Consider the following 27,341-nt stretch of genomic DNA (forward strand, 5'->3'; position numbering starts at 1 on the left):
GGGCATTAGTCAGACAGTATTTTCGTGCAACATCCCTTATATGAAGAAGTGAAGTCCCAACGATCTTCTCTTCTGTCCTCACCACCCTGTGCTGGGACGTCCAGTCAGCCACACTGCAGGCGCTTCAGACATGCAGCTGGTCAGTATGTTCTGATGACCTGATATCACATAGAGGCAACAAACAGCCCATAAATCAACACTTGATAAAACCACAATGAACTAATGGTGTCTCGTTCTCAAGTAAAAAGAGAACAAGCAACACCTTTTTTTTTTTCATTCTCTTATATTCAAACCAGCTCATGTTCCAGTGGATTAACTCTGGTGTACTACACAGTGCAATTTCATTGTGGCTTGTGTTTAGTATTTTGTTTTCTCACTTTGTGGTGATCTCAGCCGACCGAGGTTTGGTCTCATGTGATCTTAAATTGTAAAATGATTAAAAAGCTGTTGAGGGTGAGTGAGAGTGATGAGTCATCTCAAGAGAAAACACTTAATTTCACAATTTAGAGCTGCAAAAGCTGGGAAACTCCTCAACTGCCCAAAAAAATCCACTAAACATTTTATTCACAAGAAATTGATTTTATTGCAGTGTTACTTTGTGTGTGTGTGTGTGTGGTGGATTATATTTTAGAGGTGTAAACTGAGGAAGGCCCTTGATGCGGATGGATTAGATGCAGTTTGCTCCACTCCAGCTCGGATTAAACACCAGCTGATCTTAACAACCTGTTGTTGTTTGAGCTGCTTCCAACACTGTGATTCATTTTCTCGCGCGCACACCTCCCTCCCTCCGTCTCTGTCTACACACACACATACACAGGTGTGCGCTTCCTCATATAATCACACCAGGTGCCTGTTTTTTCATTGTCCCGCTAAAGAAAATCCTGATTACTGATGGGTGTGTGTACGTGTGTGTGTGTGTGTGTGACTGTTTGTAGGTTAGTGAAAGATTGCTGTGGCTGTAGATAAGAGGATTATGGGGGAATTAGTGTCATTCCTCTATCGCTGCGAGGAATAGATTCATATCGATTTTAATCAGAGATTGAAAGATCCACAAAACGACAGATAAAACAGCCAGAGACAGACTGTGGGAGAGAGAGAGAGAGAGAGAGAGAGAGAGGAGGAGTGAATGAATGAAGAGGAGGGAGAGCAGAAGACAAACATCACTGCAGCTGGGATGCTCAGCAGGAGCTGCACAAACAGCTGCTGAATTTTAACGTATGTGCATGTCTATAAGCTCATGTGTTTGGTCTCAGAGCTCTCTGGCTGAGGAAACCTCCAGCTGCTGTGGGATGTCCGACCACGACCAGCAGCGTTAGTCAGCAGGACAGGACGGCCTGGACGGTCTGGACGGTCTGGACTGCAGAGACCTGGAGGTGGAGGTGCAGCAGCGGAGGAGGGATGCTGCCGTCCTGTCTGCTGTGGCAGGGGAACCTGTGAACCATGAGGGTGGACGTGCTGACCTGCATGGCCCTGGCCACGGCCAGCCTCGTCGCCACGGTGACCGGTGGTCGCAGCTCTGGACGCAGGAAGCACAAGGAGGTCTTCATCGGCGAGAACAGCAAGTTCAAGTTTGGAGGGTGAGATGCACAAACACACACTTAAACAGACTGTCACAGTTTAGTGTTTTTATGCAAAAAACCTCTGAGTGAATAGAGCAGACGACTGGAAGCATCTTTCTCACAGCAGAGGTAAAGTTTGTGCCTCTTAAACCTTCATTAACAGACTTTTTGGCCACTTGGGGGCAGCAAAACAAGCTGCAAACACGACATTAACGGGTTATCATGTGGAACGCTGTACGGACTAAGTGTATCGCCAACAATTATTTCAACATGCAGGCGAAAAAGAAACACCTGCAGCCTTTATTTAGTCATATATGATCAGAATCTTGTTTAATGTGTTCGCCTGCTAACAGGATTAGCACTTAACCAACCCAGCAGGCACCAACACGTCTGGACTCTGGAAACTGGCCTTCTTCAAATGGCTGCGTGAGACTGGGTCCAGCATGTTTAAATAACTTCACAGCAGAAACAAACAGCCTGGCACAGGGATTTGTTTAAATTATGTGTTACCTAATTGAGGACTAAGTCGCTCTGAGTGCCAGGCTGTCCAGTGCAGGTTTTCCTTGTTTAGCTAGGAGGTAGGTGCTGCCAAGATGGCGACTGTGGAGCAGCCCACTCCAAGCTCCAAAACCATCTCCACATACTAATGGGTGATGTTAAATAGGCTTGTCTAATGAGATTTGTTTTTATTTACAGTCTGTGGTTGCAAAATCTGTTGCGAAAAAATGTTAATTTGATTCACATTACTGACAACAGGCCACTTTGGTTTTAAATCCATATATCATAGCTATGTTAAAGGGACTACAAGGAGTTTCGGAAAGCAAAGTGGTTTCACACTACATTTCCCATGAGCCTCCGCGCATATGGTGAAATTCTTGGACCAGCGCAAAACCGACGAAAAGCAAAAGCATTTGCCAAGAATGTTTTCATTATCAAAAATGAAAGTCGGAGGTTCGGAGACAATCAGATACCGTTGTAGTTCCGACCATAAACGATGCCAACTAGCGATCCGGCGGCGTTATTCCCATGACCCGCCGGGCAGCATCCGGGAAACCAGGAACAGGAAATGCTGGGCGAGTTGACCACTAAATAGTAATATCAAAATAACTATAAAGACAAAACGATATATTTAACTAAAATTGATCCATTAACAAGTGTGGGTAATGTAGATTCATCCACATTATTATGAGACTCTTATATAACCAAAAGCAAACTCCTCTGGGTCTCTTAAATATGAAATATGCAATATGCAAACATTCTGGTCATGATCAAAAACCAACATCTAGTAAACGTCACATGTCAATTAGCTAACGTAAGGTTTTAATTCCTTATTGCCATTTTCTAATAGATTTATCCAAAGCCAAGTCAACATCTTCCTGATGTTCTGACACCCGAGACAGCTGGGGCTGATGGGAAAATCAGTTTTTTAAAGGTATTTGCTCTGAAACCAAAGTGTTAAATTATGCTAAATCTAATCACATCGATGCTGGTCGAGCAAAACTCAGAGGAATAGCGAGGCGCGCTAACACCATTTTAGCACAAACTCAAATACGTCAGCAATTGTCCGATGGATTTCCATGAAATTTTGCACAGATAATCCATGTGGTACCCAGAGGAAGGATTAACCCTTCACTTTGGCAGTCCTTTGGCTTCTTTCTTTTAACCAGCAGGTCAAATTTGTTTCCACATAATTAGTGAAATATCAAAACATTAACTTGATGGACTGGCACAAACCCATCCTGATGACTGTGGAGATCCCCCATGAGGCTCAATGCTCCACTTTTTCCAGGACAATATCCCAACATGGATTTGATGCAGCCTTCGTGCGGAGCCCTGGCGACCTTGATGATCCTCTGACACGTCATGTAGCCTCGCCACGAGGCTGACATGTGTGGCTTTACGTGAAAGGTCTCAACATCTATTGGATGAAATAGTACCACTTGATTGATGATACGGTGTACAATTAGTTTATTACTGAGCTTGTTTACACTATAAGTAATTAAAAAGCTGAGCTGTTATAACACATTTGGCAACAGGGCCCTTTTGATTGCTACTTTTTCCAGTTATAAATAGTCACATATTAATTGTTCATAGTGGTCTTTCACTTTACAATAACAATACATTTGCCAGTTACTGGTAATAACTCATCTATTAGATAAATGAGTCCTAAGCATGGACTTGATCTCGCCAAATAGTGAGCCTGCATGTTTATTTAAGATTTACATTATAACTTTTGGCAACAAAATTAATAACCTAATTATTGATCATTTATCAACCCTTATGAGGGCAGTCTAACTGTAAAATGTTGCTTGTGAAACTAGGTCCAGTCATTCACAACATAATTCTTTGTACAGTAACAGTCCTCAGTGATTCACCTCAGCTGCAGCATCTGAACACCAGATCTTCATATGTGAGTCAGTTGGTGTTGAACCAGCTTCTGTCTCTTTCACAGAATGAAACTCATGAGCAGCTCAAAGTTTGTGTGCAGCTCAGCACGACCTCAGCCTGACGGGTCACAGACAGCTGCTATAAACACGTCACTCAGAATAGTTCCCACAGTGCCATCTGCCATCTCTCTCACTTCCTTTTTCATATAAAAACCTTTCTGAAGAACACTTTACTTCTGCTGAACAATAACACAATGACTGTGATGTGACACTGAGCAACTTCCAGTTCCAGATAAAGTTATTTCACAGTAGTATTTTCCCTGCAGAGGAAAATGCTCTCTTCACTTCACTTCACAACTCCCTCAGCAGAGCACCAACCAAGCCAGGTTGAAAATATTCCCACTTTTAGCCAGAGGTTGCTCCTCAGACAGGTTTTATTTGTTTAGTAGAGAAAGAGCAGCAGCCAAACTTTTCCTGGAGCCTCTGCTGGAAAGACTGAATGAATACAGCTTCAGTTTAGTGCAACTACAACATTAGAGCTGAACCTGAGGGGGAATCTCGGAGTGTGGAGGCAGAGTGTTTGGCTTCATCAGAGTTGCTCCTTCTGACAGAAGGTGTTGTCTTTGTGAATGTGGAGTTTAATCTTCTCAAAGTTTTAGTCCAACGTGAATTATTAGTTTAATTTATTCATTTAGCTCGGTTTAAGAATATACAGATGATGACAAAGATGAGTAATATACGGAAGAGGGTTAGGGCCAAAAAAAAAAAAAAAGTGAGTTCTGACTTTTTTCTCAGAATTATGACTTTAAACTCAGAATTCTGAGAAAAAAGTCAGAACTCGCTTTTTTACAGTGGCCCTCTTCCGTAGTAATAGCCTATATCCACAAGTTTCCGAATGTCATCTATGGTCAAAACCGGAAGCCGGTTTTGCATTTCTGATGGAATTATACGTTTCCGTTTCCATGGTTTTCAGTCGTTGTCATTTTAACACAGATGTCAGTTTGTGTGATATCCATTGTTAAAAGCTGGTGTGATGATCCATGCGTTTTACAGATTTTCATTGAAAAAAAAAAATCCATGCATTTACCGCGACTACCGAAACCATGGAAACGTAAACATAAAATTCCACCGGAAGAGCAAAACCGGCTTACGTTTTTGACAGAAAAAGGTGGATAGTGCAGGGAGAGACAGAAAACCAGACAGTAGCACTAGTGATGGCAAACTAATAACAAAATTGTTTGATAACAACAATTATAATCAACAAAAATGATAATACCCATTTTAATACACATCTGAGTGTGTGTGAGTGCGTGTGTGTAGGGGATTTGTTTTACTGTGTCAACCCCTGAGCGATAATACGTAATAGTATTCTACTGTAGATAATAGTACACATCACTATAGGTACATAGACAAATACGACCTGGACAACATTACACAGCAGTGTACACAGCAGCAGTTAAATGCTTTTTCAAGCATCTTCTGTAACACTGAAAGGAGATACAGTCAGATACAGACACACTCACATGTTTTAGGTAAAAAAAGAAAAAGTGACTTCAATGTACCTCTGTCTAACTCTGAGCTCCACGTTCAGGATGCGTAGCATTACTCGCTAATTTATGACTTCAATCATTAAATCCCGTGATTTCTTGCATTTCAATCAGAGGAGAGCCGTGATTTGATCAAATCTGGAAACACATGATGCTGGAGAAAGTGTAAGTTTGGCTGGGAATCATAGAAGCCAGTTAGCAAGTGATACATGTGACCGACCACCAGCCCCCGTAGCCACAACGCTCAGCGTTTCAGCTGTTCCTGATCAACCCATGAATAATGCAACATGTGGAAACATGTGGATTTAATAATGATGATTCAGGCTCTCAGTTTCCACTTCTTCCAAGGTCAACTGAAACTTATTGGAGCGGCTGATAACAGCACACAAAAGGAAACTGGACCACATTATGTTGCTCCTCCTTTCCCTCATTACATAATATAATTAAATTTTAACAATTTTATGTATTTGTGGTAATTTTGCTTCAGGATTAGAGTTGAGACTATAACAATTATAAGACACACAAAATGTGGATGCGTTTAGGAGAATAGGTTTTGATTATACAAATAGTAAAATTGGACCCAACTTTCTACATAAAAAATAGTAAAATAAACCACATTGTTGAGGACAATGAAGCTTTTGAAACACATGCTGTAATGATTATTAACATACAGTATAACCCACTCACTGTAAACTCAGTCATTCCAGGCAATAAATATCTGGTTTTACTGCTCTGTAATTAATGTCAGTGCGTGTGGCAACAGATAACAGATAACAGTGTATTACAGTTTAACCTTGGTCCACTGCGTAATGTCACAGCTCAGTGTTGTAACAGGTGTTGTGCAGAAACGACAGTGACACAACTGATCACACTGAAAATGGTTTGTTCAAAGGAATATTTCAACATTAATGGTAGAGACACAGAGACACACTGAATTATGGAGCTCCTTCTGTTTCCACAGCATTTATAACATTTAAAACGGTTACTGTACTTTTACTGATGCTTACGTGTATGTGTGTGTGTGTGTGTGTGTGGTATCGTGTTACAGCTGTGGTTTTGGTTGAATGCTGCTGCCAACAGCTGTCCTCATCTATCGTGCCTGATCTCAGGTTTTCTGAGAGGTTATAAAGAGTGTGTGTGTGCGTGTGTGTGTATGTGTGGTGGATTAAACCTTCTAGAGGTGTAAACTGAGGAAGGCCCTAGCTGCGGCTGGATTAAACACTCCACTTACTGTAAAAGGGGGGAAACCAGAAAATCCAAGTTGAACATGAACACAACACCTAAAACATTTTATTCTCAAGAAACCGATCTTATTACTCTCTCTCTCTGTGTATCTAACTTTTCTGTCTTTTTAGGACCAGTTTCTCCAAACAGTGCAACGATTTGATTGATGTCTAAAAATAAACTTGCTTTTCATTTTTGCCACTTGCTCTGGTCTGGGATCAGGTTAGGACTGGCTCTGAGTTCAGTTCAGACGAGGGATAAGTCTGGTTTGTTTGTCTATTGTCGTGTTTGTGATCCGAGTTTAATTGAATGGATTATAGAAAAATGGGATTTGGCTCAATCAAAATTTGTGACCTCATGATAACAGAGGAACAGAGAAGTGTGTGTGTGTGTGCGTGTGTGTGTGTGTGTGTGTGTGTGTGTGTGTGTGTGACTGGACAGGTGGGTGTGTCTCTGTTAAGGTGCATGACTTTCAAAAAGGCTTTTCATCCAGCAGCTTTTATCGCTTTTACCACTGCATGCTCACCTGTGAACTGTGTGTGTTACCCGCCTTCCCAACACACACACACACATACACACACACACACAGTGCAGCGTATCGGTGCAGCGAGCCAGCCGTGCTCAGGCTGTAATTACACCTTCTGCATCCTGGAAGTCGTCTGGTTGGGGTTTCCCTGGTTGAATGTCAGACATACACACAGCAGTTTACAGTTTATTTAACTTTAGACTGTTTGTTTAATGTTGTCCGAGGACAACATCACTCAAACACACTGTTGACAACCACTGCGTACTTGGCATTTCTTGGCTTGTTTTGCTGCTTTTCCTGCAGACAGACTCGGGGGTATATCTGATCCTGAAGCTTTATTCTGGAGTATTTTCCTTAAAGAATCCTTATTTTGTCTTTCAAAGCATTTAACCTACATATAATGATCTTATCATTTGGCAGAGTTAGCTGCATTTACATCTGATATAGAAACCATTTGTATCTTAGAACAAATTTGAGGTACTGTAGGCTCCTTATACTGGAGAATCTTTTCTCACCGCTTTTTTCTTCTATCATATTACACAGAGGGAAATATTGTATATTCCTCCACGGCTTATATGTCAGCAGACATCCACACTTAGGTCACATGATGGAATGACAACAGCTCAAAAGGACTAAGACGTCCTAATTCCCTAGTAACAACCCCACCCACCAGATGCTATGTAAAAATCATACAATTTCAGATTTCATTCATCCGTTCATTCCCCAGACTAGTTTGTCTTTGCCTAAAGAAACATTCAGCTTTAACCTAAAAACAGGAAAGGAAAACCATGTGTGTGCATGAGTGTTTTTTTGTTTGTGGAGCCTCTGTAAAGGTTTTGAATTTTGAATGTCCAGTTGGTCCAGAATGCATCTAACGTAGGTGGAGCCTGGAGGCAGATTTATAGGATCAGGATCACAAAATAAATCTTTAAATTAGAATTAAGATGACCTTCTACAGCACCGTGGCCTCACTTTGTCACATGAAACTGTTACACAAAGTAAAAAGGAGGTTCAGTTTGGTATAAGTTGTGATTTTTCATGTTTTACAGGAAGAGAAAATATAATAATAAGCAAAATAAATTCATACATCTGTTGTTATTTACGGAAACTGTTCACTTAGTTTAGAGAGAGAATGACAGCTAGTAATGTCTAGTAGTCTGTCATCCAGTCTAAATTTAACATAAAGGTTGAGAGACAGAGGACTCATGGGAAATGTAGTGTACTGTAAATTGGAGCAACACGTTCCCAGGATCCGGTTTTATTTGTTCTGCAGCCGAGGTTTGTTATGGAGCACAATAATACACTTTGTGTGTGACGGGGGAACATGTGCACACGTGTACACGCGCGTGTGTTTGTTTGTTCGTGGAGCTGTGCCACGCCTTTGATTAAGGTTATGTGTGTTTGGCAGAAGGAGGGAGAGACAGAGAGAGAGAGACAGAGAGAGCGAGGGAGAACCACCAGTTGTGTTTTCTATAATTAACCCCTGCAATTAAAACCTCAATAAGCCGATCAATTACTCAATGTCTTTCTGTGTGTGTCTGTGTTTGTGTTGTCCCTGCAGACGTATTGACCACAAACTGAAGAGGCAGGACAGCACCAAAACACTGCTGATAAAAAGTGAACAACTGCTGAGAATCGAGGAGCACGACTTCGCCATGAGACCAGGCTTCGGAGGTCAGACCCAAACACACACACACACACAGGGGCGTAACCAGACATTTCTGATAGGGGTGGCCCAAGTGGGGCACTGACTTATGGTGGGGTGGCATGAAGCGTGAGCACGTGCACACATAAACACACACCCACACAGGTTTTGGCCATACCCATTTTGTCTGCAAAACCCATATCTACTTAAATGACTAACACTGCAAGAAAAACTAGACAGGGAAATACAGAAAATACAAAATACAAGAGTGGCAACATACAATTGTGATAGAAAACCTCAATGAGAAAAGAATTACTTGACAAAAGCCAGTATAAACAATGTATAAAATGCATCTGACTGGGCATATAGTCCATTATATTTTGGGGTGGCACCTGGGGTGGCCAATCACATTTCAGGGGCACCCAAGGCCACTCCCTGAATACGCCACTGCACACACAGAGGGAGAGAAGGCACCCCTCATTTCATCTCTGATCCCTGTTCATTTAATCCACTCACTCACACATCGTCGAACACAGAAAACCACTGCTGTTGATGCTGACGATGGGCACTGGGTCACCCAGACAATGGCTGTGCCAATCCCCAAAAAAATCTACCAAACACTGACCCAGATTACACGAGTGTGTAGCAGCACGAGTGTGTGTGATGGTTAATGCATTTCAAATACAGTGTGTTCACTCAAATGTGATTGTGTGTCCCTGTGTGTGTTTTTGCAATATAATGAGTGCCTCAGTGTGTGTGTGTGTGTGTGTGTGTGTGTGTATGTGTGGGCATGTGGGTATTGTGTGGATTGTGTGAGTCGGGGGGATTCGTGTGCATTAATCTGGATTATATTCAGGTCTGGAGCAGATGGATGGGTGGGAAACAAACTGACGTCTGCAGCGAAGATCATCACGATCAGACACTCGACAGCACACACACACACACACACACACACACACACACACACACACACACACACACACACACACACACACACACACACACACACACACACACACACACACACAGACACATCACTTCACTGCAGGAATGATAAATGCTTTTAGAACAGTCGTCCTTTCAGTGGATTAAATATATGTACTTAAAGCCAGTAATGAGATATACACATAGATCCATGAATACAGCATCTGCCTGTTTAAATGAAGAGAAAGTGGAAAGTGAGACAATACATCCACTGGTGATGTGAGCCGTGTCGGTGCAGGTGTGTTGTTTCAGGAACTGGTGCGATAGCGAAACACAATCAGGCCGGTTTGAGTCACAGATCCGTTTATCTGACGCTGAAACACCGACAGGATTTTACATCCAGTCAAACTTATCACAATGGCAACAATTTAATCAAGATACACAGTGGAACTAGTCCATTAGTAATCAGCCAGGAATGTGAACCTGCACCCGTGATTGGCCAACGCAGGACCTCACCTGTTTTACCGCCAGAGCCCTCAGACCTGGCAGCACCACGGCCGCCTCCTTCTAGAGAGTGACTAGAGTCTGAATGCAGACCGGGATCACGGCGGTGGTTTTACAGTAAGAACCACTGACCGATGGTTTGACCCAGCACAGGAGCCGTGGTCACAGTTTGTGGTTTGTGGCCCGTCTCTGATCCTGATCTCAGAGTTTGTTTGTCATCATTTGTATGAGCACAAGAGGCTGAGATGAAAGTGTAAACAGAGTTTTGTTTAAAGTTTTGCATGCGGGACAATGCTGTCATTTCTCTGGTGATGACAGACTCTTCCTTTCTTTCTTTCAAAGAGGAAAAATCCTCAAAACTGAATCCAGGATCCATCGAGGATCCTCTTCATCAACCTAACTATCCTCTACATCAAGGGCCTCTGCTTCACACAGGACATCCTGACCGTACATCTGCTACCAGATCTAAAACCTTCCCGATAAGTGTTGATATTATGCATCATAAAGCCCTCTCCCTTCCGTATGTCATATCCTCTTTGGATGGGTTAAATACTGTATAACAATACCTCATATCTTCAAAGATACAATAGTCCATTAATTGAAGGTCCATAGATATGTCCTGCCTGCATGTCCCTGACAGTAGAAAGGCTGCTGGACACGTGGAGCTGAACAGAGGATGAAAGGGTAAAAGCCGGGAGGGGGCAGCTGGGAAGAGAATATTAGGGTGTAGGGTAGAGACGTGGTGGAAAACGTGTAGCAAATATTGGGAGCCAGTGACCTGTCGAGAACCCCAGCCCCCCATGACCCTGCATGGGTATACAATAGACAATGGATGGATGGATGATGCAGTGCTGGTGTGTCTTTCAGATGTAAAACAACACTAAGATGGTTTTTGATTCTTAAAACACATATATCTTTTTTAATATTGCTTTTTCTGGGCTTTTTATTACTTTATTATTATTATTATAGGACAGTATGAGAGTGACAGAAAAATCAGGGGTGTGGAGAGGAGGGGGGTGACAGCAAAGAGCTGGGAGTCAGATCCGAACCTGGCCCACTGCAGTTAGGACTAAGCCTATGTGGTCTTTACATAAAGTTTTTATATCCTCATTGTTAATTTCTAAACTATTAAAAGCCAAATTAGTCAGTTTCAGTAGGTGTTGAAAGGATTTAGTGGAGTAAAAAGCAAAATTTACATCTGAAAATTAGTGACATAAAAGTATGAAGCACCATTAAATCAAACTACAAGTAACTCTGTCCTCTGTCCTCTGTCTTCTGTCCTCTGTCTATACGGTTGGCTGGCATCTCTGTGGTCCTACTTGTCATTCAGGGTGGGGACAACAAAAAGCGCCACTGTCTGTCCCACGGCCCTGTGGCATTTCCACGCACTATAATTTTACATCAGCGCGGAGGGAAATTGCGGCCCCAGATAAGCCTATAGCTCCTGCGTGTGTACGTACATCTGCGTGTGTGTCAGTGTCAGGCTGTTTACGTGTGCGCTTGTGTGTGGGTTGTGAAATGTGTAGAAGCTGAAGAATCAAAACCATCCCCTCCTCGGTTCCCTCCAGGGACTAGAGTCCAGAAATACACCATGTGACATTTCTTGTTATGTCCTGCATGTGTTAAGCACTCGTCATTGAGGTCAGCCTTTAAAGGACGCCTATAAACTTAAATTAATCCCTACAAACTGTCATAAACTCACGCCGGGCGTCCTCGCTCCCTCCACATCATAGTACACATCAGTGCTTGTAATTGATTTACCAGCAGTGTCTGCATTCAGCTGGTGACCTGCCAAAACTGGTATATTTTGGCTGCAGCTCTTCGCCGTGTGACCTTGGCTGACCTCAGTTTCAGGTAACCGGCCTTGATGCTGATTGGCTGGAGGCATTCGTAAAGAGCAGCTGATAGTGACGATTGTTGTAATCTTCACCGTCCTTACATCTTTTAAAATCTGATACAGCATCAAACAAAGAAAGTTACACACCAGCCCATGTCGTACTCCTGTTGATGGTGATATTTTTATTTTTATGAACTGTAATTAATATTCTGTCTTGAAAAGGAGAGTATCAGTGTCGTTTGAAAATAGAAAGTAATTTACTGTTTAGACGGCTGAACTGTCTTAACCTTGAGGAGCTATGGCCCATGTTTTTGCTACTAACGTGGGGTCATCCCTACAGTATGTCCCCCGGGTCCTATGTTCCCGGCTTTGTATGTGACCGGTTAAAAAAGGGTCCTATGTTCCCCGCTTTTCCCCAAGAGGACCCGGGGAACATGCAATTTTTGGTCCCATACCTGGAAGTGGAGTTGTGACTGCAGATTTGCAGATTTTTGCCTATTTTTGAGTGAGAAGTGGAATTGTCCCATTGGTTGGTTTAGGCGATGAAGAAAGGAGTTGGTGAAGTTTAGTAAAAAGACCAGGTAGAGGCTAGACAGGCCAGATAGATAGAGAGAGTCCTATGTTCCCCATTATGTATTGTGACCAGGGAACATACAGTAGGACCCTTTTTGGGAAAAACAGGGAACATATAGGACCCGGGGAACATAGGTATGCTCCCCATCACTCACAGCTAATCACAGTAGCCAATCACAGTAACTAGCCAATCATAGTAGCCAGTCCTAGTAATGTGATTGGCTACAGTAATGGTACTGTAAATAAAATACAGTAAAAATACAGTAAATTAAATTTCAGTATTAGTTCTGTAAACTAAATTACAGCAATGGTACCTACATAAAATTACAGTACAAGTACTGTAAGCCAAATTACAGTAATGGTACTGTAAGCCAAATTACAGTAATGGTACTGTAAATAAAATTACAGTAAAAAAATATGTAAATTCAATTACAGTACTAGTACTGTAAACTAAATTACAGTATGGTACATGAAATTACAGTAATGGTACTGTAAATAAAATACAGTAAAAATACACTAAATTAAATTACAGTACTGGTACTAGCCAATCACAGTAGCCAATTACAGTAACTAGCCAATCACAGTAAGTAGCTAACCGCAGTAGCCAATCACAGTAACTAGCCAATCACAGTAACTAGCCAATCACAGGGGGTCCTCTCTAGTTCCCAGGGTCCTATATGTTCCCCCTTTGTATGGGACCAGGAACAGTAGGACCCATTTTCTAAAAAGGGCTGAAGTATTTACTGAGGTATTTTCCACAGGCTACAGTGTCAGTAAGCTAACTTTGGGTTTTGATGTCAATATATATATATATATTTTTGAACCTCTGTCTGGTGTTAGTGTTGCTGGAGTCAAACATCTTTCTAATGTTACATTAATGTCTGGTGCCTGATGGGATGGGTACGGCTTTAAAAACATATCTCTGCCTGGTAAGGCGATGCAGCACAGGTTTTATCACATGTTTTATACAATTGCATCTCTTTCTCAGAGTCTATATCGTTTCCAAAGTGGTTAGCTGTGATGTAAAGTGTGGGTTATTCGCAGTAGGTGGAATTCCGGACTGAAAACCACTGGTGTGGTCCTTTAAAGGTTAAAGACTGTGTGTGTTTCATTCCTCTGGCAAAGGCGAGCTTTCATTACATTACAGCGTTCCGGGCTGAGCTGCCAGCGTTACGCATGGCTGGGGTGAGTCAGTATGGACGGTGCAGCAGGCTGACGTTGATGTTGTCTAAAAGGTGCCCAGAGAATGACCCGTTAATCCCATCACCTCTCACCTCTCCCCTCCTTCAGCTGGTGGCGATGGAGAGTGAAATCACAACTCTGTGTGGTGATGGAGGCCGCACAGAAATGATCCCTGCGGCCTCAAAGCTGCATTATGCTGCTTATGACTGCATGGATTGATCCATCTGCATGGTTGTGTTCTGGGATTAAACCAATGATTGTAAAATGCTGAGCACACAAATATTTTTGCACAAAAACAAAGCAAAAAAACAAAACAACAACAACATGAACTTAACGCTGCAAGATTAAGGGACGTCTGGTGCATCTCACTAACTGGGATGTTGTAGATTTACCCAAATAAAAGTCTGGAGCAGGATTTTGTCTCTTGCAGACAACACATGGGAATTCAGACAATGGACTTAAACTGCTTTTACCACCGAAGCACATTCTGAAAATACAAAATGTGTGTCCCCACTTTAACTTTGAAAAACCCTGACCCACTGACACTGCCTGATACTGCAGAGACTCTGTAACCACCTGATGCAGACTGAGCAGGATGGAACACACTTCCAACTTGCAACTTGTTGTGCAGATTAATCCTGCAGCAGTAGCAGAACAACAAAAAAACCTTTATAATAATGACTCACCAGCCTGTGTACAGCTGGTGGGGAAAAGAAGCATTCAACCATCATATCCATTGTTGGGTCCACATGCAGTTGAGTTTCTGTTGCTAATAGAAGACAGAAGATCAAACTCAAACCAGAAAGAGAAACAAGTCTTAGCTGGAAAACTGGTGTTGTCCTGTACAGTAGGTTATTCACATGCTGCTTTTGATCTTAGTTTTTTCATGGCACAGGAAAGAGAAAAGCTGTAGCCTATTTGCAAGGGTGGATTCTCATTTCACTCAGTACAGACTAATAAGAATAAAAAGAATGACAGGTTGTGAGATGAGATGACATTTATTGTGCACAAAAATATTCTTTGGCAGTTAGTCCCCACAGGAAGTAGATCGGCTTAACTGAAAAATTGCTTAAACCCATCGATGGATGTGAAGCTTGCATCTAAATAAGACTTCCTGCAGGGCTAGACACTGGTGGTGATAAGGAGTATGACACTTTGTGCCCTTGAAGCCTCTGGTTGAAGGTTCAGATTGATTGTATTGTAACTTGATTGAGGTGGTGAAGAGGTGGAGGTGAGCTGTGCTAAACCTCTCAGGCTGAAATGACAGCTGGATAACAGCAGAGAGAGAGAGAGCGCGCTTTCAAATTTGGCAGCTAATACCTGATTGGTGAAAGAGAGAAGGTGGCAGATTGTGACTGGATGAAACAGATGATGAGAGGTGGAGCGTAAGGATTGCGGAAAAGCTGATTGGTGACTCAGTGGGCATGCCCGAACAGATAGTCCTCCTAACTGAACTTTCGCTAAGCTTCATCAGTCACAATTGGTGTTGGTTATGTGTCCATCTTCAGTTATAGGCTCTTTGGCTATCAGAGGAGGAAAATTAGGAATCATTTTTAATGAAATGTTGTAATATTGACTGTACAAAGTAACAGTAAAGCAGCACCTGCAGCTGGAGCTGTTGGCACGGTGGCAGTGGCCTGAGTTGAGTGTTTCCTGAGCGATCCAAGAAAAGTTAAAAGTAAATACCCAGAGAAACCAAATCCTGCAAAGTTGGCAGGTGTATCTGTGGGCGGGCCTTTGTGGCATAGCTGACAGCATTGACTGGTTCTTGTGACATCACAAAATTATAGAAGAAGTCCTGACAACTTATTTTAAGGCTCAGGTTCTGATACAGGCTGTGTGTCTTTCTCTGTGAACTGAGGCTTTGATACTTTCACAGTATTATTATAGAAGCGAGAGCTGCTTTATAATCACACTATGGACATCTACCTGTAAACAACGGGACCTTTAAATACAAAGCCTTTGCATCGACAGTGAATCTGCTCGTCATATAAACCTAGAGAGCTGAACTTGACCTCATTTGCACGTGTGCGTCTATAAAATGCCAGCCTCATGCTTTAACTGGGTGTGACCTTGGAAAAGGAAAGCAGTAAAGAGAAGAGCAAGGGAGAGGGGTTGACCTTCTGTTTCATGTTTTCCCCACCAGCAACCCTTGTTGCTGGAGTTACGCTAAATGTTGAGTCTGCAGCGCTGCTGCTGCTGGTTTTTACGAGTCAGACGGAGACAAAGCTGAGCCGCAGGAGCTTTATAGTCCTGGCTGAATGAACTTCATTAAATAAAGTGTTTATCGAGCTGCTAACATTCAAGTGGAAGTAACACACTTTACATCTAAGCTCACACAAACAACACACTGACACTTTTGAGTGCACATGTGTTTTTTTTTTCTTTCCGTCCTTGAGGGTGAAACCAGGAATGTAACCTGGTAAACCACATCCAGACGCAGGTCACAATCAAACCCAGACAAGTGTGTGTACGTGTGTATGGTTACTAAACCAACAGACATGGTTTAGGAGCTTTTTAGGTTAAAAGGCATTTGCATTATCTCGTGCTTATTAAAATAACCAAAACTAAAAATAGTGTCCATGATGCACTGTTTGTATCTAAATCAATCAATCCCGTGATTTCACCAGCACCAGAATTAACCAAAGTACAAACCGTGGCTATAAAGAGACTTTAGACCTAGATACATTTGAGTCTGACAAAACAGGGCCCTTCCCTGGGAGAGATTAACTGCAGCACTGAGTGAGTGGGGTAAAATAAAATGAGTTTGGTCACATATAACAGGGGGTTGGAAAAGTAGTGGTATGTCAATTCAGTATATTACTTCAATAAAAGCACTCATTCTGCAGAGTAGTGCTTGTCAGACTGCTAGATTATATTGCTCTGTTTTTATCACTAACAACTTGCAGCATTGTAATAGTGTAATTGTACTGTAGTAGTATATATAATTTTATCTACTACTGGATACATCATGATGTAATACTGCATCATGTCCTTTAAACATATCATATTGTTTGTTTTATGCAAATAACCAACATAAAGTACAAGTATGGCAAAATCAAACCTAAATCTACTTATTGAAATATCATAATCAGATTATCATGTTTCATCTTTCAAGATATTTGTATCTTCTCTGTTGCTTCATAATGTTTTGTCATCAATGCAATTCACGTCTCCGTAGCAGACAGTGATAGGACAGTTAAGTTGTTGGTGGTGACACTGTGCTGATGGCTTAGGAAATAATACATGTCACTATTTTCATTTTGTCCCACTGCTTATTGTTAATATGCTTATTATCCATCTATCCATCGGCCTAATCACTTATCTTTCCAGGGTCTTTCCAATACTATGCTTATTATAAAATACACCGATCAGGCCTAACATTAGTTAGTGAATAGTGAAAAACACCGAATAACACTTCATGGGTGATGTGTTGATGTGTTAGAAGCAGGAAAAATGTAAGGATGTGATCCAGTTTGATAAGGACGTCTGGGTAAGAGCATCTTAAAAGCTGCAGCTCTTGCGGGGTGATCCTGGTCTGCAGTGGTCAGGATCTACCAGCTACTGTTGCTCAAACTGCTGAAGAAGTTCATGCTGGTTCTGATAGAAAGCTGTCAGGATACAAAGTGCAGCACAGTTTGTTGCATATTTGGCAGTAAAAGGGACCAACACAATATTAGGTAGGTGGTATTTAAGGGATAGTTCAACATTTTAATCCCTATAGTCATAGCAGTACGTTCGTTACCTTTACAGTTGTCGGTGCAAGCTATTTTTAGAACAGTGGAGCAGAGCCACGAGCTGCTGAGAGCTAGGCTACGGAGGCTAATGGGATTTCTTGGTTTCCCTCATCAAACTCATCAAATACACAATCCAACAACTCCAGAACGCTGACAAGTTGTGACCTTCACATTCACCACGCTATGAGATAATAACAGAACGTTACGAGACAGAGTTGTTTTAGAGGCAAATGCAGAGACTGCTTGCCGAAAAACTGCCCCCGACGGGAACATGCTTCAGTGGTTTTGCATGAATTTACCTGGAAAACAACTCTGTCTCGTAACTTTCCTTTATTATCTCATAGCGTGGTGAATGTGCAGGTCACAACTTGTCCACCAGAGCGTTTTGGAGTTGTTGGATTGTGTATTTGATGAGTTTGATGAGGGAAACTCGCGGCTCGGCTCCGCCAATCTAAAAATAGCTTCCACCGACAATTAAAGGTAACAAACGTTACTCCTAAAACTATAGGGATTATGGCAATGGGCCAATTTGCCAAAATGTTGAACTATCCCTTTAGCAAAGAACAATTCTGAAGTGGACTGGATGATCATTCTTCAACCAAATATAGCCCGTATTTGGTTTAAGATAACTGCTCCTTCATGATGTAATGAGAATATTTCAGTGTCACTGTGAAAATAGCTTTTTTAATAATAGACATCACCAAAACCAGTTATACTGCATCAGGTTCAGAGGGGTCAGGCCTGGTTTACCAGTTGTCAGTCACAGACTCATTCCTCCTTTGCATTCTTCTCATTGTTGCAAATGAGCTGCATAATGTTCCAGCAAGGTTTTCTGACTGAAAGACAACAGTAAAATCACTGCTAATGTTTGTGGTTGAGGCAGGAATGAGTATTTTCGTCTCTTGGCTGCAGCGGTGAATGAGTCCTAAAATTAGCCGAGCGGGATTTTAGCAAAGAACAAGACCACCACCAGACATCGTCACAGCTGGTCACAGTCTGGACAAACGTATACTGGAAAACCTCCTTCTCCAAACTCCGTCAGATCGTGTTTGTTCAGAGGCGGAGCAGCGAAGAGGGGGAGTGAGAAGCTGTGATCCAAGTTTCCTTTTCTGATGTTATGACCTGTGTTTCAGGTTTGAAGGTCAACACAAGTCAAATGATATTTGACATACTGGTGTTGAAGTTTTATTCCAAATATTTAGATATTTTTACATGTGGAATATGTATGAATGTGGAAAAAGCCCTTGAAACAACATTTGACTGAGACTGAGACTGATGTTTTTCTTTTTGGAAGCAGGATTCAGTACACTGTCTTGTATATTAGATGTGATCTGAAGTTTAATTTGACAGTTGACAATTGTTAAGTAGTCATTAGTAGTTTCAAGATCCTGAGATAAAAGATGCAAAATGCCAAAAGTGCAAATGTGTCGTGACTCGTGAGTTTTTGCGGCTCGGAGGTTTGACCTCAGGCGGATGGGGAACATTTCTGACTGAATGCTTCAGTGATTTATGAGTTGGAATCTCTCCCGTGTTGTTGTTTTCAGGTGCAGCCATCCCTGTAGGCATTGATGTGCAGGTGGAGAGCATCGACAGCATCTCAGAGGTCAACATGGTGAGAATGCGCTGAACCTCATACTTCATTTTCAGCTCAGACAACTGGTAAAACAAGAATGACTTGAGCCACCTCCTGTCTGCTGGTTAATGTGGCGTGGACACTGATCTGTGCTGCTCACTTAAGTGTACAACGTTTCTTTAAAAGCCAGAAAATCCAACAGGTTAAAGCTTCGGTTTTTATGAAAATAAATTATATTGGGGACAGTTCTACTGTACGCCAACCTATGTGTAAAAAAACCAAACATAATGCACATGTTTATTCATATCTAACCTTTTCTAACCTGTTTGCTTTATGTTCACAATAGAGTAGAGCAGATTTAAACAATTTAATATACCTTTCTTGTCTTATGAAGGATAAAACTGACTGAGTAAGAAACTTTTAGAGACTAAATCCTGATGAATTGTATATTATTAGCTTGTGTGAAGACTTGAACAGCGTCAGAAATATGAGAATCTGAACTGAAAACTAAAGTTCAGAGGGTTTATAAAGCTCATGGTGAAAAAGATCTGAGTTAGGAAACCCGCTGACATCACTTCCTGTCCGTTCCCTTCATCTGGTTTCTGACCCCTCGGTGGCTCTGCTTTCAACTCAGCCAGCCACTTCACTTCCAAGAACTTCACCGAGTTCCTCCGACCGAGAGAGATAAATGGTGAGGAGGAAGGTGTTGTCCTGGGAGCCTGCACCGGAATGGTGGCAGTCTGCATGTGGCCCATTCCTCCGTTCAGAATCTAGTCAAGTTTCCTCCTCAGGCTGCTGCAGAGGAATATCCATGTCATCCATCTGACACCAGATCAGAAATGTTTCAAGCTCCCGAAACAAGTGATGACAATGAATTATAAACCATGGCTGACTTTGATGTCAAATTCTTTTTTTCCCCTCCTAATTTTATCCTCCTTAGCTCACAAACATGAATCAGTTTATGAGGAAAATGTGTTTAACAACACAAGATGAAGTCTTTTTGTTGTTTCTTTTGAATTATTTCATTTAAATTTAATTCAATTTAAATCATTTTAAAACTGTTGTAAAAAAAGTGGGAAAGGAAAAGTCACAGAAAGAAGAGCACAGGCACTAAACAGAGAGATGAAGAACATAAAATCAACGTAGTGTAGGCTACATTCTTAAACGCTCATTTTCTGCAATTTACACCCAGGGATATCAAAGTTAAAGAGATTCCTGTGGTTTGCGTCTGTGTCTTGCAGGACTTCACCATGACTCTCTACCTGCGCCACTACTGGAAAGACGAGCGGCTGGCGTTCCCCTCTCGTACCAACCAGAGCAGGACCTTCGACTCCCGACTGGTGAAGAAGATCTGGGTTCCCGACGTCTTCTTCGTCCACTCCAAGCGCTCCTTCATCCATGATACCACCATGGAGAACATCATGCTGCGGGTGTACCCCGATGGAAACATCCTCTACAGCGTCAGGTAAGACTGGAGAAACAGGTCAAGTTATACTGTATGAAAGACACTTGTTAATTCCACAGAGGAAAGAACAGTCAAAGAAATGTGAGAAAGATCTCCAAAAGATTAACACAAACAGGTCTGGGTGCATGGTAAAAAGTGTGTCACAAAAAATAATGGATATACTGAATTCCTGGATATACTGAAAATTGGATATTTATATAGCCTATAGCTATGGAGGCTAATGGGATTTCTTGGTTTCCCTCAACAAACTCATCAAATACACAATCCAACAACTCCAAAATGCTCGGGTGGACAAGTTGTGACCTGCACATTCACCACGCCATGAGATAATAACAGAAGGTTACTAGACAGAGTTGTTTTAGAGGTAAATTCATGCAAAACAGCTGACGACGTTTCCGTCTGGGGCAGTTTTTTGGCAAGCAGTCTCTGCATTTACCTCTAAAACAACTCTGTCTGGTAACGTTCTGTTATTATCTCATAGCGTGGTGAATGTGCGGGTCACAACTTCCACCAGAGCGTTTTGGAACCAAGAAATCCCATGAGCCTCCGTAGCGTAGCTCTGAGCAGCTCGGGGCTCTGCTCCACCGTTCTAAAAATAGCTTGCACCGGCAATTAAAGGTAACGAACCTACTCCTAAACTATCCCTTTAAAGTTAAGTTTGTGTCCAGCTGATCAATGTCTGTCCAATATCCTGTCTCTTTTAACTCTGTTTTTGGTCTCCACCAGCTGTTGAGGAAACTATCTGATGCTTTAGCTGCTAAACGCTCCACCATGTTCACCAGCTAGTTACTAACTTTGCCTTTTGGTGTTGGCAGGAAGTGTGCAGAGCTTTTATGTTACGTTTGTTACTCATGCTGCTGGAAACAAAGTTGATTAGAGCCATGAAAAAGAATCAAAAGAGTTGTGGGGCGTAAAATCATTGAGTTGAAAGACACAACACACCTACAGCTGATATGAGGGGAACTGCACAGTCATTCATTTTCTTCATTCCTTCATGTGCTGATTTTCTTCTGTGCAGACTTTGGCAATAGAAATGTATTTCACGTATGAGGCCAAACAAGGACACTGAAATTGAAAAATTGAGCTCAGGTTTCCTTGGCAACAGCAGAAAAGGGCTAAGCAGGACACGGTAAAATTTCTATCTGCACTGCAGGAGTAACTGTGGTGAAAGCTGTGTGTGTGTGTGTGTGTTTCAGGGTCACTGTGACAGCTCTCTGTTCGATGGACTTCAGCAGTTTCCCTCTGGACACACAGAACTGCTCACTGGAGCTGGAGAGTTGTAAGACAAACACACACACACACACACACACACACACTGCATAATAGGCTACTGACACCTTCATATTTTCAAGTCACGGTGTAACATGCTGCAACAAATGAATGGATAACCTCAGATAACTTCCAAAACGACAACCAGTCTCTGTAATCCCCTCTCATCTTTCCTGTTTTCCATGTCACCTCCTCTCTCTCTCTGTCTCTCTCTCTGTTCTCTCTCTACCTCTCTCTCTCTCTCTCTCTGTAGATGCGTACAATGAGAATGACCTGATGCTTTACTGGAAGAATGGGAACGACTCTCTGAGGACAGATGAAATCGTCTTGTCACAGTTCTTCATTGAGCATTTCCACGCCTCCAGTGGCCTGGCTTTTTACAGCAGCACCGGTGTGTGTGTGTGTGTGTGTGTGTGTGCGTGTGTGTGTGTGTGTGTGTGTGTTTGTGTGTGAGAGTGTGTGCGTGTGTGGTTTAGTAACCTGAATTCAAGGGCTCAGGTGTCTGTTTACAAAAGTTCAAAATGGCCAAAAGTATGTGGACCATCCTGTTGGCTAGTTTAGTGTAATCATGGTCTGGTGCTCTTTATCAGGGTGTGCACTACTTTCATTTATAGAAGGCAGTTCACCGTGTAATAGCATCAAATTATCCTTTTGACCAGTTGGGAACCTTCCAGGGAGTAACAAGATAAATCTGAGGAGTGACTGAGAAGGAGAGAGAGAGCAAAGTTGACTGGCTCAACTCTGTTGGATAATTTAATAACTGTTCAAATAAAACATGGTGAAATAAATACGTCAGTGATTTAAACTGAATAAAAAATTAGGTTACCTACCTACTAACCTGAGATGAGGGGGCAGAAATAGACAGTGTTGGTTCAGGGTGTCGCTATCCTGAAAAGCTCCATATCCACATTCATACAGACAGGGTTTTCCCACTGTGGGTTGTAGAACTGGACTGTCCTGCCTTCAACCCCATCCAGCACCTTTAAGGTCAACTGGGACAGTAACTATCACCCAACATCAGCACTAGATCTCTAGATGTTCAACACTAGAGGGATGCAGGAGTGATCGTGGTCTGAATGTGACATTGAAAATCAGTGTTTCTTTGTTTTGTTTTGTTTTTTTCATCAGGTTGGTACAATCGACTGTTCATTAATTTCATCCTCCGGAGGCACATCTTCTTCTTCATGCTGCAGACGTACTTCCCGACCATGCTGATGGTGGTTCTGTCCTGGGTCTCCTTCTGGATCGACAGGAGGGCTGTTCCTGCACGCGTCTCTCTGGGTAAGACCACACAACACCTTAACTTTAAAGGGATGGTTCAACATTTTGGCAAATCGGCCCATTGCCATTAATCCCTATAGTTTTAGGAGTAGAGCCGCGAGCTGCTCAGAGCTACGCCACGGAGGCTCATGGAATTTCTTCGTTTCCCTCATCAAACTCATCAAATACACAATCCAACAACTCCAAAACGCTCTGGTGGACAAGTTGTGACCTTCATATTCACCACGCTATGAGATAATAACGGAACGTATAACGTATAACGCAAAACCGCTGATGCACGTTCCCGTCTGGAGCAGTTTTTCGGCAAGGAGTCTCTGCATTTGCCTCGAAAACAACTCTGTATCGTAACGTTCCGTTATTATCTCGTAGTGTGGTAAATGTGCAGGTCACAACTTTTCCACCAGAGTGTTTCAGAGTTGTTGGATTGTGTATTTGATTAGTTTGATGAGGGAAACCAAGAAATTTCATTAGCCTCTGTAGCGTGGCTCTGAGCAACTCGCGGCTCTGCTCCGCCGTTCTAAAAATAGCTTGCACTGACAATTAAAGGTAACAAGCCCATTCCTAAAACTATAGGGATTAAGGCAATGGGCCAATTTGCCAAAATGTTGAACTATCCCTTTAACATGAACCAAAAATCAAGTTCTGCATCGAGTGTGACCTGACATCAAATAAAATGTTAATAATATAACTTAACAGCATTTTTGGAATGATTTGGGGTTGAAGAATCTATAGCTTTCTAAAGACAGATGTTTATTATGTTGCTTTTTCATTAAAAGACCAAACTTCCGGTCTTTAAATGTTGATGTTAATGATATCTACTACTAATACAGTATAGTAATTATAAAAACCAACAAATGAGATCAATGTGTCAAGAAGCATCAGCACTCAGTTAGGTGCTGCACAAGCAACACTTTATCTACTTTGTCATAACTTGACTCTTATCCGTTGACCAATCTTCACCAAATTTCATGTTTTATTTGAAGGTGTTTTCTAAAGACATCATACAAAAAGACACATTCAATTTTGTTATGTCTGAATATGAATGTCCTGTGCTGTAATAACCTGCCTCTGCCTTGTCTTCCTGCAGGTATAACCACTGTGCTCACAATGTCCACCATCATCACAGGAGTGTCGTCCTCCATGCCTCAGGTACAGTGCAGTTTGTGTGAGGAGACAACATGAGCAAAAGGATTAATATTGATTCAATACATCAGTTGGTCGCAAGAATTTGTGCACGTGTCTCTTGTCCTCCAGGTGTCATACGTGAAAGCGGTGGACATCTACCTTTGGACCAGCTTCCTGTTTGTCTTCCTGTCCGTCATCGAATATGCGGCGGTGAACTACTGCACCACTCTGGAGGAGATGAGGAAGATGAAGAGGGGGAAGGTCAGCACAGGGGATTATGACAGCTCACAGCAGTAAAGAGGGAATCATAGGACTAACAGGAGATCAGTCCACTCATCTGCACTACATCTCACTCTAGTGGTTAAATGCAGCCATTACACCAGGGAACACTACAATAACATCACCCTGTCTGTAGCCAGGAGCCTGTGGGTAAAAAGTGATACTAGAACTATGATGAGTCAAGACCAAGACCAAGTCAAGCTTTCGAGTCAAGCTTTATTTATATAGCACCTTCAGCCAATTACAAAGAAATACAATTACAATTAAATACATTAGATAAAAGCACAATAAAATAAACATGAAATATAAGAAACAATAAGAACTGTCACAATAAAACAATCAGTCAGTTAGGAGTGTTAAAACCCAGGGAGAAGAGTGGGTTTTGAGCAAGGATTTAACATTTTCTAATGTTGGAGCTAACACAGAATGGCAAATTGTTCCAGAGTTTTGGAAGACAAGACCAAGACTTTGACGGGGTCCAAGACCAAACCAATGCGAGACCATTTTCAAGACCATTACTGTATTCAGTACCAGTACTCATAATAATCACGTGACTTGATATTTACAGTATTCCTCAGCTAAAAAGAAAATATATATATTTTTAATATAAAATCTATACAATATTTAATTGAAACAAAGTTTGGATTGAACAGAAGAACACAGCACAGAACCTGCTGAAGTCTCCTCCCTCTGTGACACTGGTGACACCAAGTTTTTCAAATGGTTACATAAGCAGATACTTTAGTAGAACAATTGTAATTATCTTAAAGTTATTGATTTACATTACGTAAAGCAAAGTGAGCGACTGACAAAGAGAGACATTTGTGGTTAAAAAAAAAAAGCCGTGGTCTTGACTGATCTTGAGAAAAAATCCTGACTCCAGCTCAACCCAGATCGAGACAAGACCAAGACCTCGGGTCTCTAGTAGGCTACTACAACACTACTGATGACTGCATAAGCATGTAGAAATTAGTGTTAGGAGTGTTAGAGTGAATGAACAGTACAAGATAACGTAAACTAAATAATAAAAAGTCATACACGGCCTCTGTCTTTGTCTTCTTTACACTATCAGATCCCATCCACCTTCAACGCCAGCCAGGCCATGGCCTTCGACGGCTGTTTCCACGATAACGACATGGAGCTGACACCGTTCTCCCGGATGGCCCCCACCCTGGCCTCCGACCCTCTCGCCACCCCGACCCAAACCCCAGACATCCGCCCCACGGAGGGAACCCGTCTGCGGCGGCAGCGCTCGGTGCGGGAAAACGTGGACCTGCTGGTCAGCAACAGCTACATGATCGACTCGTACTCCCGCCTGGCCTTCCCTCTGTCCTACCTGCTGTTCAACATCATCTACTGGAGCCTGTACTCCTGATCCCGCTCTGCAAATTAACCATGAACTGCAGGACACTCAACTGAGTCCAAGTGTGGAGCAAGGGAGCAGGTTGGAGGATTCCTCTCCCCCTCAGGGCTCCACTGGGCTCTCTACAATTAACTCTTGATCGCAGGGGCGCTGTTCACACAGCCAGCTCCTGCTTCATCACTAATCACGTTCTTTGCAGAAGAGACTGAGATAAAAGCACTCAAGCGCGCCTACTCTCTCAAGTAGGGACTTGTTAATTGTGCACCATTTCACCCTGTCACTTGTCTCATGGGAGTTGGTTGGTTCCTGAGAGTGGGAGAGTATTGAATCCTGGTTTGTTTTTTAAAATCATCTGTACATATGGTTCCTCTTCCCATGCATTATTGGTCCTTTAACTCTAGACTAGATGTTGAGTTCTTTGGCAGGGAAGTACTAAATTATAAGTCAAATCAAATTTCAGGATCAAATTCATGTAAAAATGTGTATTTTTGATGAATGAGCAAACCAATCACTTGTGAAATGTGTAATTTAATCTATTTCTCAATAAATTTTTATCTTGTTAAAGATGTAAACTGACTTTCTGTGCCTGTAGCTAATGTAGCTAACTGAACTCTTGATGAAGTAATGGGTAATTATTCCAGTGTGTGTTTAAGGTAAGTTCAAATTGTGCAATTTCATAATGTTTTAGTAGTGTTAACAGCATCAGGTCCAGCCATACAGATATATTAATTGGTAATATATTCAGATTTTGCCAATTAACCTTGACACACTGTGCACTGTCCACAGTGCTAATATCCATGCAGAGCTGCAGATGACAGGGCAAGGGCGGGGTTTACCCTGGGCTGACATAGTAAATATCTTGTCTGATACCTTGGTCAAAGTTATCTGAGAGCTCAACACTGATATTGCTTCAAATATTGCAAAGGAGTTTAATTTAATCTTCCACTTGCTTAACTGTCCACATTCATAGAAATTTTAACCAGGGGTGCTCAAACTTTTGCATGCCACAGTATGTCAGGCTGACACACCCACAGGTGATCAAGTCACCAATCAACCTAGTGTGCATATCTTTGAACCTAGACAGAACCCATGCATGCAGAGTCAGGAACAACCTACAGTCTATGGGAACAACACTCCATCCAGAAAGGCTTCAGGCCTGAGAATCGAACGCAGACCTCGTTGCTGTGCAGCAACAGTGCTACCCAGCATGCAACCCACCACCATGCCCTCCCTACCTGAGAGAAGAGCGACTTACTGAGACATGCAGGTGCTTTAATTGAATATCAATCTGAAGTTTTGATTTTTGGATGAAGAAAAGGACTGTTAAAGATTAATCCATAT

The 27,341-nt window shown here is 42.1% G+C and overlaps 1 protein-coding gene across 1 annotated transcript; it reads left to right on the forward strand.

Annotated features, from left to right (window-relative positions):
* The first annotated feature begins 1,256 nt into the window (after window positions 1-1,256).
* Window positions 1,257-26,430, forward strand: LOC146966775 (gamma-aminobutyric acid receptor subunit rho-3-like). The gene is made up of 10 exons (XM_085763439.1): window positions 1,257-1,577; window positions 8,805-8,917; window positions 19,190-19,257; window positions 20,460-20,683; window positions 21,880-21,962; window positions 22,206-22,343; window positions 23,081-23,233; window positions 24,321-24,382; window positions 24,488-24,619; window positions 25,710-26,430. The coding sequence occupies exons 1-10, from the start codon at window positions 1,441-1,443 to the stop codon at window positions 26,010-26,012; spliced, it is 1,413 nt and encodes a 470-aa protein (XP_085619565.1). The 5' UTR covers window positions 1,257-1,440; the 3' UTR covers window positions 26,013-26,430.
* Window positions 26,431-27,341: the final 911 nt, after the last annotated feature.

The sequence above is a fragment of the Trachurus japonicus genome, chromosome 20 (genome assembly GCF_045865225.1).
Source record: "Trachurus japonicus isolate A0001 chromosome 20, Traja_1.0".
In the NCBI taxonomy this organism is placed as follows: domain Eukaryota; kingdom Metazoa; phylum Chordata; class Actinopteri; order Carangiformes; family Carangidae; genus Trachurus; species Trachurus japonicus.